The sequence below is a fragment of the Oryctolagus cuniculus genome, chromosome 7, assembly GCF_051225735.1.
Source record: "Oryctolagus cuniculus isolate XC-2025 breed Fujian yellow rabbit chromosome 7, ASM5122573v1, whole genome shotgun sequence".
NCBI classification, from domain to species: Eukaryota; Metazoa; Chordata; class Mammalia; order Lagomorpha; family Leporidae; genus Oryctolagus; species Oryctolagus cuniculus.
Window position 1 is genome coordinate 51,124,984 of NC_142873.1, and position 19,864 is coordinate 51,144,847.

At 41.8% G+C, this 19,864-nt stretch overlaps 1 protein-coding gene across 26 annotated transcripts in view; it reads left to right on the forward strand.

Moving 5' to 3' along the window:
- Positions 1-19,864, forward strand: part of PDE4DIP (phosphodiesterase 4D interacting protein) — a 236,454-nt gene that overhangs the window by 111,081 nt on the left and 105,509 nt on the right. For all 26 annotated transcript variants that reach the window (XR_016210704.1, XR_016210705.1, XR_518132.5 and 23 more), the window contains 4 exons: positions 12,913-12,989; positions 15,906-16,029; positions 16,201-16,376; positions 19,154-19,271. Coding sequence is in view for 19 of the 26 variants with exons in the window: in XM_089300082.1 (XP_089156208.1) it covers positions 12,913-12,989; positions 15,906-16,029; positions 16,201-16,376; positions 19,154-19,271 (495 nt within the window). In the remaining 7 variants the exon portion in view is untranslated. The remainder of the gene's footprint in view (positions 1-12,912; positions 12,990-15,905; positions 16,030-16,200; positions 16,377-19,153; positions 19,272-19,864) is intronic.

The window sequence follows — 19,864 nt, forward strand, 5'->3', positions numbered from 1 at the left end:
TGCCAACAGAACTTTTCAGTAGTAAATGAAAGACTGATGAAAGGGGAGGAGGGGATTTCATGTTGTTTTTGAGAGGTAGAGAAAATAGGACTTAATGTTTAAGTGGGAGTTTGGCACTAGATGGAAGCATGGGCAGTTGATCTGTGGTCACAAGTGGAAAGAGCCAGATGCTGGTAGGTGGATAGATATGGTGGCAGAAGACTGTCAGAGTTTTATTCTGGTTGTTTCAGTATTCTTAGTGAGGTAGGAAACAAGCTTTATTCCCCAATATATGTCTTTAAACATTTTTAGAGTAAGTTACTGTCCTTCCTGTGTTCTTAATCCTGCTGACACATCCTTGTTCACACCTGGAATACCTGTATCTTTTCTCTTTACAGATGCAAACCCTACTTATTTTTCAGAGTTCAGCTTAGATTCCAGGTGCTTGGCTGGGCTTTTACTCAACATTACTTCCGGGACATGAACCAGTGCTGATATGGGATGCTGGCATCAAAGACATCAGCTTTATCCACTGTGCCACAGCACTGGCCCCGCAATTGTAGTTCTAATACATCATTTCATGAATACTATTTCATCTCTGGTGGCAATTATCTTTCCATGTATACATTTTTACAATCTCTCCTTGGTTATAAATACCTTGTAGGCTGGCTTGATTCCAAATTTCCTCCATAGCCTTTAACATCAGTATTGTTGAGCCCATAATAAGAATTCAGCAAATTTGTGCTGATGCTTGCAGAAACCATACAAGTTGCAGATGGGGCTCATCTGTCCAGAAAAGGCAGAAGAGGAGCCTGCTTCCCATCCCTGGCTATCTGCTCTCCCCCGAGCTTCTGGTTTTAGAGCACTTTATTTTCATCTCTGGCTCTTCCTATAACAGAGCAGTCTCTCCAAGATGGGCTGGTGGATGTAGGGAACAAACACATTTATGAAAGAAACAGAGTAGAAAGAAGAAAATCTTGACAGTGTTTTCAAGTGGGCTGTGTTTTCACAATATCCCTTCATTTGGCAAATAGATGATTATCTTTTATATATGAGAACTGTGCTAACAATGAGGATGCAGTGGTAAGACAGAGGGAGACTTTGCTCTCATTAACTTGCAGTTTAGTGTCTGAATATAGTTTGAACATTACTGTGCTGCTGACTCCTGTTTGGTGTAGTGCCTCTTAGCACGTCCTGGGTGGTTTTGTTTCACTTATAATTAGCTGGAGTCACTTCTGTATTTTGATGGATGATGATACCATAAAGTCACAAAACACTCTAAGGTGCTGTTACACCACAGGATTAACTGTGATACAGGTTAGAACAAGTCTTCATGTAGTGTGCTTGAAGCAAGCACATCTTTTTCCTAATGTGTCTTAATAGAAGAATACTGTCCAACAGAAATATAATGCAAGCCACACATGTAATAGAAATTTTTCTGGTGTTCACATTAAAAAAAAAGGTAAAAAGAAATAATGTTAGTAATGTATTAGGAATATGTTGTTTCAACATGAAATCAACATTTAAAAATTATTACTGAGATTTTCTATTCTTTTGTTGTGAACTCCAATGTGTAGTAAGTCTCTGAAGCCCTTAGAGCACATTTCAATTTGGACCTGTCACAATTCAAGGGTTTTGTAGCCACATGTGGCTCATGCCTGCCATCCTAGATGGCTCAGCTGTATGGTCTGCATGGTGAGTTCTGTCCCTTGTCCAGAACAGAAGCGTGGCTTTAGAAGAGTTGCCTGATCATAGGACTTGGCATCAGGACACAGCTAGACATCCAAGGAAGGAGTGATTGCCGGATGATAGAACTTAGAACCCAGTTTATTGTCTAAACAAATAAGGACACCAGTGAGCGGCTTCATCCTTTTTTGGAGAATACATCAAAGTAAATGTCAATCCAGGATTGGAAGCTGAATTTGGGGCTAAATAACAGATCATGGTAGACGTCACAGAAATTTTTAAATATGCAGTCAGCCAGATGTTTCCTGCTGCTCCAATTTGTCTATAGAAAAATTCTGATGGTTCTTAGACTCTGAAGTAAATTCTTACTTAATCCCCAGTTCTGTACATGCTTCCTTGTGTGAGAAGTCAAGGAAAGCAAAGGATGCTTCTGTGAGCTCCTGTTCCTAAACAGCTGAGAGAAACAAATCATTGGGGGCATCCCTTCCAGCTCCTTCAGTGGGGCTGGGTTGTTGTCTCCATGCAAGGTGTCCTGGGGATTGCAGGGGCTCCAGTCTCACCCCTGGCTTTTGTAGGGAGCCTGCACTTTGCTAAATTAAGCTCAGCTAGGCCTATTTGTGAACAGAGAGGCTCCAGCCAAGTGAAAGAGATTTGTGTTGCTGAGGAATGTCCTGGGGGTGGTGGGGGGAGAGCCACTGAGGTCATTGGTATTTGTGTGTATGTTTGCTCACTTGCCCGCTCAGTTGGGCCAGATACACAGAGGCTTCTGGGATTCAACCAAGATTCTAACAGAGTGACCCTAGGGAATGAATAACTCGTGACACACTGAGAAGGGTTTACTTGGAGGTCAGTGTGAACAGCAAGCCAGCATGTATCTTGGGAGCTCTTTATTCAGAGTCTAAATAAAACAAACAAACCATCTCATTTTTTAAAAATAAGCTTTATTTTTCAGAGCAATTTTAGGTTCATAGCAAAATTGAGCACAAGGTCTAGAGACTTCCCATATACTCCCCACCCCCATGTACATACCCATATATGTACAGCCACTATCAAATTCCAAAGAAACCTCATTTTAATCCGTCTTTTCTTGGGTTCCCAAGCTCAGTGTTGTCCAGAACCAGCTCCCTCTCTCCTAATAATTCCTGTATCTGACTACCTTTGGGGAAACTAACATTGATTGAACACCTGCTGTATGTCAGGTATTTTCATCTATATTTTCATAATGTTCCTGAAATTAACAGGCCAAGAAACTGAAATTTAGATCAAAGTGATTTACCTGTGGAATACAGAGAATGATTTCTGTAAAACTGTAAAAAAAAAAAAAAAAAAGGTTGAGTACCTGCGTTTCCACATGGTTCAACCTAAGAATGTGGGAGAGCTGGTATTTGAACCCAGGCCAATTTAGTTGTAAAGCGTACACTTTGCATTGTATCATACGACACTGCTCTAAGTACTGGATTCTTTGTTTTCCCTTAGCAGTACTGTAGTTTCAGATTTACTTTTATATACCTGTTCCCTAAAAGACTAAAACTGGGACTCTGAGAAGAAGAGCAAACCAAGGTATGATATTTCTTGACTTGGGTCTACAAGTGTTTCTTTGGAAGCTAAATCTAGCAGTTATACAATGGACCTGCATTGATTTGTGTGTCTATTGCTATTTATATCTGCCACCTGTGTGATTTCCACACAGCTCTTGACTCTTGTGTACTATAGTCTACTATAAACAACTGTTTAATTACCCCCGGAGGATGTAAATTCTCTGAGGACTGTGATTGTGTCCATCTTATTCATTCTAATACCTATTAGAATGCCTTGCACATATAAATTAGGTATTCACTAAATATTTAATAAAACAAATGCTACCATCTTACAAGTCAGCTACTCTGTCCACTGTCCAATGAGTACTCTCTCTCTCTCACACACACACACACACACACACTAGCTGTGTCCATCCAAACACCCAGTCTCCTTAGAACTCATCTGCGATCTCTGCTTACTTGGTTGTAGGTGATTGTGTTCATTTCATCAAGGTACACTGGAATGGGGAAGGAATGGTATAACTTCCAGGCCTCTGCTAGGGACTGACAGAGGTTGGCTTTGACACAGGGACTTAACAGAGTTTTGCCGTTTGGATGTGGATCCTCATATTGTTTAAACTAAAACTTTTCCACTTCATGGTTTTTTTTTTTTTTCCCCATCTGTTAGGGGAACGGGACACTAAGGCAGGCTCTGGCAGAAGAGTGCCCTGGCCAGTATTCTGGTTACTGAGGCTGAGGACACTGCCCTGCTCACCTTTCCCTGGCGACAGAGGACACTAGGGATTGCACCTCTGCATGAAGCCTTTCCTCCACTCCACAGGAAAGTCTTAAAAACCTAATGTTTTGCATTTGAACACCTCTGGCAAGATGTCTCACATCCATGAAGAAGATGAGCAGTGCAAACAGTATTACAGCTCTGAAGGGCAAGAGAGAGGGGCTCTGACTCAAGTTAATTGTCTGGATAGAAATGCAGAGCTTTAGGGGTGACTAGTCTGAGGTCACATGGCTGGTCAGTGACACAGCCCGCTATCTCGAGCCACCAGGTTTCCATTGCTGCTCTAGAACTTAGTGAATGGAGAGAAACTTTGTCTACAAAAGAACTCATTTGGAAGCTACAAAAACACATTTCTAGGGATCATGTAAGGGACCAGCTCCTTGTCTCTTGACCAGCACAGGTAGGATCCCTATGAAAATAAGTAGGCTTAATCCTGTTTCATAGAGTTATGGCCTTGCCCCAGTGGTATCAGAGAAGCCTGGAAAAGAAAATTACCCTACATACAAAACGTACTTATAAACTACTCTTTTCCTAGAAGGGATGTCATTTCAAAAGGAAAATACTGTAAAACAAAACGCATTACTTTTCAGCCTGGGTGAATATTAGGGACGTGTGAGGATCCCCTCACAAGACTTTGAGGCTCTTCTTCCTGTTAAACTACTTCTTTCTGAATTCCTTTCGTTTACAGAATTGATTAGAGTGGAGTTCAGCTGTGTTGTTTTTGGTCCCATATAAAGCCTCTTTTGTGGAAGGCCTGCTTCTCTCTGGCTGGTTTCTCACTGTCTTACAAAGGAGCGGTGTCCATTTTCTGCACTCAATGACCCTAACTTGTCTCTTATTACACTCAGAGCCCCTCGAGGTCAAGAACTTGATGCCAAGAAAAGCACTTTGGTTTTGGCAACCTTTACTCTCCAATAAATACTTTACTTGCTGATTTTATCAGTGAATGTGTGCTGATGGGCTGTCAGGATTTCTTCTCTTGTTTATTTCTTTGAGGCCTGCCGCCAGCAGTAGACAGTGAGGGCTTATGCACTAACATAAGGCATGGTTCTCGCAGAGAACTTGCAGATTAGTTCAAACATCTACACATGAGTGCAGAAGTGTGACATTAAATACACAACAGAGGTTTAAGTCCACAATTTAAGACAAACAATAGTGTTTATATTATAAACTTATACTGGGAGCTGTTGAAGGCAAAGTACTTTTTTAGACACTAAAAGCTGGAGGGGAAGCCAGACATTCTTGCAACTAACGCAGGGCAGAGTAAGTGAGCACTGGACTAGATGGACATCGGATGACTGTGAGTCATTATAGGGGTCATTATAGAGTACTATAATTATAATTACGATAGTACCCCTTTGTACCTTCAGAAGAATCTAGTAAAGTACAGTCGTATTAGAAGTAAACCAAGTGCAGTTGGAGTCAAGAGAAAGGATTAGTTCTGATTCAGGGTTGGGGAAGTTTCCTGGAGGAGCTCCTGTTTGCGCCCAACCTTGCTGAAGAGCAGGTTTAGAAAGAGCAGCAACAGCATCACAGGCAGAGAGCAGCCCAGGCAAAGCCTTGGTGGCCTTCAAAGACACTTACATGCTGGATTTCTCAGTCAGTAAAAGCCCTTGTGTTTGGAGGAGGGTGGTGGGCTCTTAGGAATGAGCCCTTCACGTTACCATCACTCAGAACTGGTTGTTTGGGAAAAAAAAAAAAAAAAAAAGTGACCAGGTCATGACGGATGTCATCCTGTCCTGAGTCAGATCAGAAGTGTCCATCCAGTTCAAGCCCGGTGAGGTGAGTAGGTGAAAGGGAGAGGAAGGGTGGGGTGAGGCAATGTGAGAGCTAGAGTCTAAAAAGATGGGAAGAGGTGAAGTGAGAGAGTTGCTCTTGGCTGGCGCCGCGGCTCAATAGGCTAACCCTCCACCTAGCGGTGCCGGCACACCGGGTTCTAGTCCCGGTCGGGGCGCCGGATTTTGTCCCGGTTGCCCCTCTTCCAGGCCAGCTCTCTGCTGTGGCCCAGGAGTGCAGTGGAGGATGGCCCAGGTGCTTGGGCCCTGCACCCCATGGGAGACCAGGATAAGTACCTGGCTCCTGCCATCGGATCAGCGCAGTGCATGGCAGCCATTGGAGGGTGAACCAACAGCAAGGAAGACCTTTCTCTCTGTCTCTCTCTCTCTCACTATCCACTCTGCCTGTTAAAAAAAAAAAAAAAAAGAGAGAGAGAGCTGCTCTTATTACTTCAGGCGGCCCAGTTAAAGAAGTTGAAGGTTCCTCTTTAAACTCATCTTTATTTCTTCGTCTTCTTTCCCGCTTGTGCCAGCTGGCTCAGACATGGAGCAGTTGAGACTCAAACCGGCACTCATAGGGGTGCTGCAATGTAGGTGTTGGCTTAACCCCTCATGTTACAGTGCTGGCCCCTAGTCTGTTCATTTGTTGGCTTGCTTACTCAATGCTTTTATTACATCCATAGGCACAAGGTACTGTGAAGGCCTTAGGTGAGTCACAGCTGTGTTATTTAAATCAGGCACCTGACCGGGTACTTTACATAGGTTCACTATTTCCCTCAAGGTCCTTCAAGGTCATTTTAAAAAATACCTACGTTTTCTATGTGAAAATTTGGTTCTAAGTGATGAAGTAACTTACACAAGAAAGGTCACAAGCCGGGAAGTGGCAGAAAGGCATTTGAATCCATGTCTCCCTAGCCTGAAATTCCTGTCCTGGCCTCTCAAAACTGAGAGGCAGAAGCTTGAGAACAGCACACCTGGCTAGTCTCACCACACCATGATTAACTCTGCTCTTAGAGAGTTTGTAATGTCAAGAAGGAAATGAGACTTTCAGAAATATAAAGGATTATATGGCCTGTCAATGTTGAAGTCCAAAAAAAAAAAAAAAAAAGAATGAAAAATCATAAAATCAAAGGCATAAGATACTAAATAAAGACTTCATAAAGGCCATGGAGTTTAGTGATGGTGCTGAAAGGAGAGCAGGGATGAGGCACCAAGGAAACACAGGGCGTGTTTGGAAAATCCAGCTAGGCTGGCGGAGAGTGACAGGATAGGTAGATTGAGGTCACGTTTTGAATAGACTCTCTTATCAGGCTCAGTTGTGTAACATCTCATTGAAAATGAAGCTTTTTGAGTAAAGAAAATGAAATAATCAGAGATATACATTAGGAAAAGTGTAAGTGGTAGAAAGGCTAAGGCTGGGGAGAACGTAACTGGGCAGTATTTGTGAAACTATTTACCCTGATGTGAGAAGGAAGTGTTATCTAGCAGGGTGGTAACCAGGAGGCTACAAAGAAAGTGCAAGATTGGAAAGAGATTTTGAAACATCTGGTTATAATCTCTTAGAGAATCTCAAAGACAGCACAGAGTTTTGGACTACACACTTTCAGTTTAAACTTCTCCTTCCCAACTCCTAGAAACATCTTGTGGGATGTTAGTTTGATGTGGGAGACAGTGCTCACACTCCTGACCTAGTTAATATAAGGGGTACTAGTCAGCATCTAATGATGAAATGACTGATGTATTGTGGAGACATGCAGAAAAAGAGGCACTCTACTCCCCAGCCCCACTTTCTTGAGGGCATAAATTTTAGACACCTTGACAAAGAACTGACAGGATTTGATGATAGGATAAACAAACACAGTTAATTGGAGATTCACTTCAGTTGTACTTGGAATTTACAATTTATATGTGAATATTTACTAACGGAGAATAGTTGAATGTGAAAAACTGTGCAGTGATTTTTCTGCCAATAGAACCTGCAAAAGGCTTTGAGTTTGATTCTGTTTACTAGTTTGTACTCAAATTTCCATGTGGCAAGATTTTGTATCACCTATGAAATGACTTTGACTCTCTGAAGTAATTGATCGTAGATGTAGGATCTAATCTTTGGGAGATGAAGCTATTTTAGCAGTTCTGTTTGAGATTCAAACTTTATTGCCCATTTGAATAGACATAACGCTAGGGCTCAGACAAGCCGTTTTCCATTTTTTGGTCTGTGAGTTGTTCCCCCTTTCCCTCTTTGTTACTGATTTTTTTTTTTTTTTACTTATCTCAAAAGGATTAAACAAAGTATGTTCAGAAGAGATGTATATTTGTGTGTGGGTACCTGGGATATTCTATATTTAGTATAATAATTTTCTTTCCTTTTTGTTACATAATATTACGTTAAAAATTTATTTTGAAAATATATTTATTCAAAAGGCAGAGAGGGAGGGAGGTAGAGAGGTAGGGAGGTAGGGAGGTAGAGAGAGAGAGAGAGAGAGATATGGAGAATCTTCCATCTGCTGGTTCATTCACCACTTGGCTCCAATAGCCAAGGCTGTGCCAGCCCAAAGCAAGAAGCCAGAAACTCCATCTGGGTCTCCCATGTGGGTAACAGGAGCCTGAGTACCTGGGCCATTTCACCTGTTTTCCCAGGCTCATTAGCAGGGAGCTGGATCAGAAGTGGAGTAGCCTAGACTCGAACTAGTGCTCAAATATGGGATGTTAGCATCACAAGGGATGGCTTAACCTGCTGTGCCAAAATGCTGACCCCGTAATATTTGTTTTTAATACTCATATGTGATTGTGGCTGAGAACTTCAGCTATCCTAGACAGAGAGGGTACATTGTTGCTTTTATAATCAATAGTAGCTATGAATATAATAATAGTAGCTTGTTGTGTGCCAGGCACCATGTAACCTGCTGTTTGTGCCTTATTTCATTTGATATCCTTAATATCTGCATGAGTTGGTACTGCTATAATTGCCTTTATGGATGACAAAATGGACACTTGTCAAGGGGTAAGTGATTTACCAAGCCCTTTTCTCGCATTCAGGGCCTGTTTTCTTGAGCACTATACTTACTGTCTGCATATTTTGGTTCAAAAAAGAATTAAGTACATGTAGCAATTCTCTAAGTCACTAACATCACATTCTGCTAGACCAGGAAAAGCTGGGCAGTATTTCCTGAGCCAGTGTCTCTGATGAAATGAGGAAGCAAAAGCAGAGGGTTGGTTTGGGTTATTGCTTTTACCTTAGAGGAAACCCTTTAATTTCCTTGTCTTTACAATGAGAAACCTGGACAGATATGTGCTAAGGTCTTCAAAGCTGTGACTTTTTGGCCAAATTAATCCAAGCGTTGACTTCATTTTCTCAACTAGGATTTAAAATGGATAGAGCCTATACAACATACATCTTTCATTTTTCCTCTCTTTAAAATTAAATACTCTTCCTAGTAGAATGGACATCTCTTACAGTAAACAAGCCTAGGCATGAAGGTACACTGAAAAAAAGTTGTTGAAAAACTGTGTGTAAAGCAGTGTTCTGGGTGTGTTGTACATACTATCTCCCACTATCTCTTGTGAAATAGACATTGCTTGCTTCCTAATAAAAATAAAGTAACCATCCTATTCCTGTGAGAAAGCTGAGCTCTCAGTGATTAGGTAACCTGCCTGAGGCCCTGTAGCAGGTGAGTGCTTAGCTGTGACTGAATTGCAGCCTCTCTGGCTTTGCACTGGTTCTTACACCCCCTTTTTGTTCTTAAATATTTAAGGATTTTGCATGCAAAAATGATAGGAAGAGACTTCTCCAGGGATCTTCTGATGATCAGTTTACACCTGATTAAGATTCTGTGTGTAACATGGAAGCTGTTTTAGCAGTTCTGTGTGAGACTCCTAAACCCTACTGCCTATCTGGGTGGATCTGATGCTGAAGCCCAGAGAAGTCACTGTTTTTCCATCTGTCCCCTTTGTCTGAGATTGAGAACTAGCTACACATGTTTATGCAGCTCCAGTCATTTGAAGCTTCACGTGTTTTCTGCATGAGACTTTTTTTAATCTGCTCAAGCATTTTTGACTTATTTGAGGAGGCTTACAAGTGTCTGGACCTTTCTGATTCAATAATTTAGCCAAGTATAAGGAATATCATTGATAATAGCAGTTCAGAATTATAAATTATATTTGATTTCAGATGAGGATCGAATCACTTTTCACTCAGCCTTTGTCACTTTCCAGGTGGAGAAACAGCAGAATGTTACCCAAGATTTACAAGTGAATCAGTTGGTGGAGAAATAACAAGCTTAGAAGTCCTTTTTCTTTTCTTTTTTTTTCTTTTTTGTTTTTGACAGGCAGAGTGGACAGTGAGAGAGAGAGACAGAGAGAAAGGTCTTCCTTTTGCCGTTGGTTCACCCTCCAATGGCCGCTGCGGCCGGCGCGCTGCAGCCAGTGCACTGCGCTGATCCGAAGGCAGGAGCCAGGTGCTTTTCCTGGTCTCCCATGCGGGTGCAGGGTCCAAGGACTTGGGCCATCCTCCACTGCCTTCCCGGGCCACAGCAGAGAGCTGGCCTGGAAGAGGGGCAACCGGGAAAGAATCCGGCGCCCCGATGGGGACTAGAACCCGGTGTCCCGGCACCGCAAGGTGGAGGATTAGCCTATTGAGCCACGGCGCCCGCCCTTAAGATCTGTTAATTTCTTTTTGCCTGGCAACCATCTAAGGAGGGCTTATGAAAGAGGAAGGTACACTTCTCTCCATATCATAGATGAGGAAACTGCTCTTCCTATCTCCCAAGTGATAGAATGCATATCACCCCTGTGAAAGTTCTGTGGCTTAGGGACCGTTTCTTATTATAACACAATATTACTTTTAGTACTGAGCACAGAGTTGGGGATGGAGAAGCTGCCCATTAAATCCTTGATTTCACTGATTGATCAAGTAGAGGAACAGTTATTAAAGTGCAAGGCTTTGGAATTGAAAATTTCATACAAAACTGAAATATGCTTTACTACCAGCTGTTAATCTTTTGATCATAGCATTTCTAAACAAAATGCTTCATTCAACTTGAAGTTAAGATAGACAACAAACACTGTTTTGGTATAAGTATGTTCCAAATAATGGGGCCAGTATTATGGTGCAGCAGATTAAGCCACCACCTGCAGCACTGACATCCTATATGGGCACCAATTCGAGTCTCAGCTGCTCCACTGCTAATTCAACCCCCTCTGATGCGCCTGGAAAAGCAGTAGAGGATGGCCTAGATCCTTGGGCCTCTGCACCTCTGTGGGAGACCCAGAAGGAACTCCTAGCCCCTGGCTTCCACCTGGTCCAGCTCTGGCTGTTGTGGCCATTTGGGGGAGTGAACCAGTGCATGGCAGATTGACATCTCTCTCCCTCCCCCCTCTTTTTGACTCTGCCTTACAAATAAATAAATAAAACCTTAAAAAGAAGTATATTCCAAATATTGCAAGGAACATTTTTTATAATAAAAAGATTTGTTGCTTATCTCAAATACAAATTTAACTGAGATGCAAAGGAAGCTATTAAAAGACTTTCTTCTTAAATGCTGTGATGTAAACCTTGAAGAAATTAAGATACTCTAAACTCATCTGACATCAGCCTATGTTCTAACTTGAGCCAAAATCACCTACTGTTGCCTTAGGAGAGGAGCAAGCATTCCTTTCAGTATGTCACTGGAGACTTATTACCAAGATCATCAAAAATACCTTGAAACTAACTGCCTTCAAGATAAAAAATTCTAATGCCTAAACCATGTATCAGCTTTCCCCATTTATTATTCTTGCTTCTACCACTCTGTATGAGAAAGTGCACTTGAGATGCCTTTGCTGGTAAGGCAGGTGATAGCCAGGTGTAGCATGTGGCCTTGGACTCCTAGAAATCTCAGTATTGGGGGAGGTTGTATGGTGATAGTAGAGTGAATCCTTTGAACTGACTAGTCTCTGCAACACACTTTTCCATACTTCAGGCTCTGTACCTTCAATCAGTTTGTCAACCTCTGATCTAATGACTTTAGTTTTTTCATTAATAACCTTCTTTCTGCTTAATCCTGTGTCATGGACTTCATCAAGGAAGGGACTAATTTATCTGTATGTAGGCTCTAACCTGAAATAATCCCTCACCTAATACTTATGCACTCCTCCTTAGGTTCCCTCACAACCTGTGCCGCTCTTTCTGTTCTGTTAATAGTGACATCCCCATTCACATGTCAGAAATCACAGCATTGTCTTTGCCCTCCCTCTAATCTGAATCTCACAAATCAGCCTCAGAAATGTCTTTGGAGTATTTCCCCCTACACTTCCTTGGCCTCTCAGTCCCATATCTGTATTGGTCAAGTGCCTCCTAACTCATTTGTCTTCTTCAAATCTACCATATGTTTCTTCCTCAACACAGACTCGATCATGGCAGTATTTTGCCTAAAGTTCTCTGATGAGTGCTTGACCTCTACCGATTATTATCCAGTCTTCCTTGCATAAGTTTCACACGCTAGCTGAAAACTATTTTCCTGCTTCTCACCATATGGTTCACTTGACCTGAATCAGACACATCATACACATTTCATCAAATCTGTTTTTCATACTTTACTTCTCTTGGAATGTTTTTATTTCCTTTTCTGTCTGCCAAATTTTGTTGCTGTTCTTTTTAATAAAAATTATTTCCTGCATAGATTTATAATTGGAGTCCCCTCTCACCTTAAGTAAACCCAAATTATGAAAATCCAATTTTATGATAAACACATAGTTGTTGATTTCAAAAACATTCACAATATAATTTATTTAATTAATGAAATCCTCAGGTATATTACAAATATAATTCTATATAATGATACAGCAATTTGGTTTTGGAGAAAAGACTTAGGTTGGTAAGAAAAATTGTTGTACTATGCGCTCTGTTCTGCAGTGCCTCAGAGAGTAAATAGGTGTGGATAGTGTTCGTCATCCAGGGGCAGTGAGGTGGGAGAATGGGTAGGTAGCTCAGCAGAAATCCTGAATCTGGACAGTGCATTCATCTTTGCGGGGCTGCTGAGCCATGTGGATCCACATTTGTCATGCCTGAAGTGGGCTGAGTTGACAGGAAAAGCTGTGAACCAAGTGCCGCTCAAGTAGGAACCCGATTCTGGGATGGAGGGTCTGAGGCAGATGCTGATGATTAATCCCTTTATGTTTTCAGAACATCGAACTGAAGGTTGAAGTGGAGAGCCTGAAACGAGAACTCCAGGACAAGAAGCAGCATCTGGATAAAACATGGTGAGTGTCTGAGCAAGAGGAGCCCCGATGCTTCCTAGAGTCAGGCTCACCACTCTGAGAGAAGTAGACGTGGAACTAAATTCCTTAACCTTATCTCTGACGTGTGAATGCTTCTTCCAATTCAGTAACTGAAATTGGATTTTCTTTCTTTTTTGAATATTTGTTTATTTATTTGAGAGGCATATTTAGAGGGAGAGAGAGGAAGAGGGTAGGAGAGGGAGGGAGAGGGAGAGAGAGACCTTCCATCTGTTGGTTTACTCCCCAAAATGGCTGCAATGGCCTAGGATTGGGTCAGGCATAAGCCAAGAGCCAGGAGCTTCTTCCAGGTCTCCTACATGGGTGCAGGAGCCCAAGGACTTGGGCCATCTTATGTGGCTTTCCCAGGCACATTAGCAAGGAGCTGGATGGGAAGTAGAGCAGCTGGCACTAGAACTGGCACCCATATGGGGTGCCGGTGACGCAGGCAGTGGCTTTATCCACTATGTCACAATGCTGGCTCAGAAACAGTGGATTTTCATGTGCTTTCTTTCCTTAGAGTTTTCTGTCTATTACTAAGTCAGATGGACCTTGTGCAACAGATTGATAAATCTTGTTAAAAAGTGATCAACTGATCAGGAAACAATGAATGCTTTCCCTTTTAGTAGAAAGAAAAGATGCAGATAAACTTTATCAGAGATTATCAGTCAATCTTCTGATAACACCAAGGACTGATATAATGGTGGGTGAAAATGGCTGCACACTCATACTACTGGTGAGAGTGTGAATTAGGACATTTTTGTATATGGTTTTTGTATGTGATCCTACCTACTGAAGTAAAAAGCAAGCATTTCCTTTGATCAGATGATCCTTGGATGGACTCTGTTTCTTATAAATTCAAGCACTAGTGTGAAAGGATACATGGATAGGATGTTTACTTCATCATTACTTGTAATGGAAAAAATGAGAAGCAGCTATCCATAGGGCAACGGTTGGAGAGATTTCATCTGGGGGATGGTTATATAATATATAAACTATATATACAGTATGTAAAAGAATGAATTATCTCTATATTATTATGGGAGGTCTTCGATTAAATAAGGAGGAAGAATGCTGAGTGATGTTTATAGTTTAAGCCCCTTTTGGGTAAAGATGGATAATTCTCTGTGTGAATGCTGTTTGTTTGCTTATGCATAGGGAAAAACTGGAGGATTGCACACCAAACTCTTTAACATTGCTTATGCCAGGGAAGTAAGATAATAGTTCATGGTGGGGAGAACACTTGATTATTTTTATACTCTTTAGCATTGTTAAAATGGTTACTTTTATAATTTTTAAAGTCTTAGTTTTAAATGACAAGTATTAGTAAAATATTTTCAATGTCCTGGGATCAGCATCCATTCAATCTGATCTGGACTTTCTTCTGTGTCTACAGTATTTCTTCATTCGTGATGATAAGCCAACAAGATCAGAATTCTCAGAACCACACTCAGTGTACACAGTATCCTGGCATCACTAAATGCTAAGGCATTATGTGAGCTGATTTTAGAAAAACTAATAATAATAATTGTGTATAAGTTTTATGTAGTATTTGAAAAAATTTAATGTCACCCAGCTTTGATTTAGGAGGTAGGTATTGTCCTATTTTGAGAAACGAGGAAAATTAAGGTATAGAAAACCCAATTTCTCAAATCAATTGCAGAACTCACAAGTGACATCAGAAGGATTTAACTTCACAACAATCAAGCATTCATGGCCAACTGGGTTGCTCTGAAAACGTATAGCTTCCACTCTCTGGTTTCTAGTCAACAGTTGTCTATTTCATTTATTAGAGATATGGAGTCAACTGTAGAGACAAAGTCAAAGTTGATGATTCTTGAGATTTGCCTATTTTAGGGTCTCGGGTTATTCCCTTGACTTTTGTCCCTTGTATAGTCAAGACCCTCATCCCTTCACCCTCAAAGGCTGTGTAATGACAAGGGAATGCAAGACAAGTACAGCCTTGAGGATCATGCTGAGTCATGTCCACTATCAGCCAAGAAGTCCTGAAGTCTTTAGGGAGGCTCCTGAGCCAAATAATAAAGTACCACTGGGCTTAGTACTGGATGAGCCTGTAAAGGTTTAAGGTGATTCTCTGTCCTGAGAAAAAGAAGATGTTTGTGGTTCTTAACAACTAGCTTGAAACAGAAATAAAACCAAACCAGAATTAAAATCATTCAACACCTGATACCACCCCCAATTTTTAATCCTAAGACATCCAAGGGCAGCTGTTGTTTGCTATAAATACACTGGTGATACCTTACCCACTTTGTGCTAGGCCAGGACATTCATTCCTAGGGATATCAGAGAAGCAAAGCTCAGCCAAAACCCTGAGCATCCCCAGATTAAATGTCTGCTCTCTGCATGGGACCTTGGGAAACCTGGAGAGAACTCTGGACAGGTGGCCCAGAATGAGAACGGCTCATCGTGCATTACTGGTGGTAAAGAAGGACAGCATTTCTGTGGCTATCCAAACAGATGTCCTGTCCCAGCAACTTAAATGGAAGGAACACTTTAAATTCAACTACAAAGAAAGGCAGGGAATTTGCAAAGCACTCTGGGGGAAGCAGTCTCAATAGAAGGGTGCAGGAACAGATGACAAGGAATACAGATGCTGAGTTCTGAACCATTTGATGATATCCTGCTTTCCAAATGAAGGTTCCTGCCCTTGAGTGTGCAGCCATTGGGCAGCCTCTAGGGAGCCAAGCACATCCTGCTTACCAAGCCACAAAAAATTAGGGTTCCTAAAAGATGACCTGAAAAGGTTAGAAAGAGCAGTTCCATAAGTAATTGCTAAGAAAAAATGCTTAATTTTTCTTCTCTTCAGTGTGATTCTGAGTTAGCCGAATATTTGCTGAATTCTGTGTCTGGCTCTAACTGGCTAATGCTCTGTGGTCTCAGGGCTGATGTGGAGAACCTCAACAGCCACAGTGAAGCTGAGCTCCGGCGCCAGTATGAGGAGCGGCAGCAGGAGACGGAGCACACTTGTGAGCTCCTGGAGAGTAAGATCCAGCTTCTGCAGGAGGTGAGCCATGGCTAGGGGTCTTCTTTCACCTCTTCCCTTCCTGCCTTGCCTTCTGGCAGTCACCTTGCCCATCAATACTTTCCTTCCCAAAGCCAACAAGTGTCCTTGTGTCTCAGCTGTCTTAACCGAGGTGGGGACGTGGCAGCCTCTCAGTTTGGGTTCCTTTTGCAGGAATCCAGGATAGCCAAGAATGAAGCTGCACGGATGGCTGCTCTGGTGGAAGCAGAAAAAGAGTGTAACCTGGAGCTTTCAGAGAAGCTGAAGGGCGTCACCAAGGACATGGAGGCTGTGCCAGGAGACCAGTTCAAGTCTGACCAATACACTGAGGCCCTGGCCGGGAAGGACAAGTAGGTGCCTTTGGTGCTGGTTTTGATGCTTATTTTTGGTCTGTTCTTGAGGCTACAAGAGCATACATTAGCCACGCTGTTCCCTGTTAAGGATTGACAATGGAATTATCACCATTTCCAAGACTTTACGGCTGCATAACCAACAACTTTCTTTTTAGGGTATCCATTAAGAAAATGCACTTCTTGGCAATCAAGAACCTGATAAGTTGTAAGTAGAACAAGGAAGTAGTCAAATGGTAGCAAGAGGGAGACATGGGTTCACCTATTCAGAAAGTACCTAATAAACATTTATCTGTTATATGCCAGTTACAACATTAAGCGCAAATTTTACAGAAATGAAAAATCTAGTACCTATCACCAATAAGTGTGTTATGTGATTTTAATAAATTCTGTGACCACTTTGGATGCTTTGGAAACATATAGGATGGTCACGTATTCCAGACTAAAACAGCAATGTGCCTGCTGTGTTCTAGATGTTTGTGTCTTTCAAAAATTCAGTTGTTGAAATCATAACCTCCAAGAGATGGTATTAGGAGGTGCAACCGTTGGGACATATGCCCTTATGAAAGGGACCCCAGAGAACTTGTTTTCTCCTTCTGCCATATGAGACCACAGCAAGAGTGCACCCAGAGAGCAGGTAGGGTTTACTATTCCTCGTAAGTGAAGAAACTGGCATTCACGAGAGTTACGTGACATGGTCTCAGTCCCTGCTGGACTCCAAACCCTGGATCTCATATAGGAAGCTATATCAATTCTTCAGAAGTTTGCTCATGGTCTTTTCTGTGTGGGAAGCATTCACCATGTTTTTTACTTCTGGCAAACTCCTGTTTTGTTTTAAAGATTTATCTATGTATTTAAAAGGCAGAGTAACAGAGAGAGGAAGAGACAGAAAAAGATCTCCCATCCAGTGATTCACTCCCCAAATGACCACAGTGATTGATGCTGGACCAGGCTGAAGCCAGAAGCCCAGAACTCCCTCAGGGTCTCCCATGTGGATGGCAGGGGCCCAAGTACTAGGGCATCTTCCACTGCCTTCCCAATTGCATTAGTGGGGAATTGAATCAGAAGCAGAGCAGCCAGGATTCAAACTAGTCCTCCCATGTGGGATGCTAGTGTCACAAGAGGCATCTTAAACTGCTGTGCCACAGCACCAGACCCCTGGTGAACTCCTGTCCATTCTTCTTACCTAACTAAGGCGTCAAGGTCACTTCTGTGAAGGTTTTTTGAGAGAAGAATTAAGCCTCTATATGGCTGTTCCTGCTGCTTTATAAACATCCATTATTGTACAAGTCTCAGTACAATGTTGTATTTATTTTCTGATCCTCCTTGCTAGATCCCCCGAGACTTTTGTCTCATACCTATATCCTAACAAATACTCATTAAAGGAAAAACTAATGCAAAACTCCATGAAAAATACATGCACACCTAATAAATAAATTGAAGCAGCTCATATCAGATGATCTTGAATTGGTTTGGAGAGGAAGAGAATAGATTATTCATAAAGACAGAGGATCGAAAGGATGAGTTGGATTTGGCTTGGAAAAAATAGTTTCTTCTCCTCCCCTTCCCTCCTTCCTCTTCCTCTTATCTCTCTTCTTCCTCCCTCTTTCCTCATCGATTGCATTTGTTTAATGTTTTTAAGTTTTTAAAGATCTCTCATCCTCAGAGTTTTGTTTATCTTCACATCCTAAATTTATAATGTGTCCATGAGATTCTTACTTGAGTTTCTGGTGTCCTTTACCTTTCTGCCCAGTTATATTCCTCCTAAGGTGCACTCACACGGAAATAATAATCATGATTGGAAACATTTCATCTAGTACCCAGCACATTTGCAATGCCCTGGAAAGTGTCTCTAATACACTGAACACATACAAACATAGACAAAGCAGTGTGCCTTGCACATGATAGATACCCCGTAACTCCCGAGTTGAGCTTGCGATTTGTATACCTTAGCACAGCATGCATGGTCTTTTACAACTTAGTCCTAGTCTGAATTTCCAGCCTCTTCTCCAGCCATTGTCTCTGCCCGACTCCACCAGCCTCTGTTCCTGTTACCCATTCCCAAATATACATTGCGTCTTCATATCTTTATTTCTTTGTTCAAACTGCTCCCTCTGAGCTAGGAAAGCAACCCAATCTTCAAAATCTCTTCTGAGCTTCCCCCATACTGGCCACACCAAGTGAATCACTTCCTTATTTTTCTTCCTGTAGCCACGTGATAGCACTCAATGTTCCATATGATATAGACCTCTACTATGGTAGCACTTACTGTATTCTGGTACTGTTATTTGGTTATGTGCTGTGTCTCCTCACTCCTCAAAGCATTAGCACACACGACACACCAACAGAATTGAAGTTTCTGCAGAGAAGGCAGTGTGTCGTTTCTAACTACATTCCCAGTCTAGTGGAGCACTGAGTACACACAGTGGTTATCTAAAAACTTTCTTGAATGGAAAAACAACCACGAAGCAAAAACTCAACTTATGGGCCATTATTCTAAGAGTCACATACCTTTGGTTATAGATTGTGGATAGGCTTCAGGAGGTCCATCAGCCTGCTGAAGATGTAAATCAAAAGATGTTTGTAACTCAAAAGTCCATTACAGGGTGAGGCAGAAAATGCATGAGTTTCTGAAGAAAAGATTGTAAGGGCTCCATGATTCAAAAAGGTAAAAAACCTACTGTTTTAGAGCATGCTATCTCTGGTGTAGGCTGAAGAGTAAAGGAGATCATGGTACCATCACCATAATCGTTGTTGTTACTTTGCCTTTGCTCCAGGAGAATTGAAGAGCTGAGCCAGAGCCTGGCTGCCCAGGAGAAGCTGGTGGAACAGCTGTCCCAGGAGAAACAGCAGCTGTTGCACCTGTTGGAGGAGCCAAGCAGCATGGATGTGCAGGTTAGGTTCGGGCTGTTACTCCTGACGTGCTTGCTTTATGCTTTCATAAGCGCTACCTTTAATATTAGTATTAGTTATCTGTTGCTGTGTAACAAATTCCTACGAACTTCCAAGGTTAAAAATAAGTTTATAGTTTTTAATACCAGTTTCTGTGAGCCAGGAGTCCAGACAGGGTTTACTGCTCAAGGTCTCATAAATCTGAGGTCAGGTGTGGACTGGGCTTTCACATCTGGAGGAGTACCCAGGGAAGGTCTGCTTCTAAACTCCCCGAGGCTGCTGGCAGAATGTATTTCTGTGTGGGTGTAGAAATTCTGGCAACCTACCTCTTTACAGCCAGCACTGGAGATTGACAGACTATTGTTTTTCTCACTTCTAGACTCTCTTTTAAAGAGCTTATCTGATTAGCCCAGCCTTACCAATATATAACATATGTTTTGGTTAACTTGAAGTCAGCTGCTTAGTTTCCTTATGTCTGCAGAACTCCTTCATTTTGTCATATAACAAAGCACAATAATGCTGTGACATTGCATCAGTTTTGCAATACACTGTTGGTTAAAATAGTTACAAGAGTGGGTGTTTAGCTTAGTGGTTAA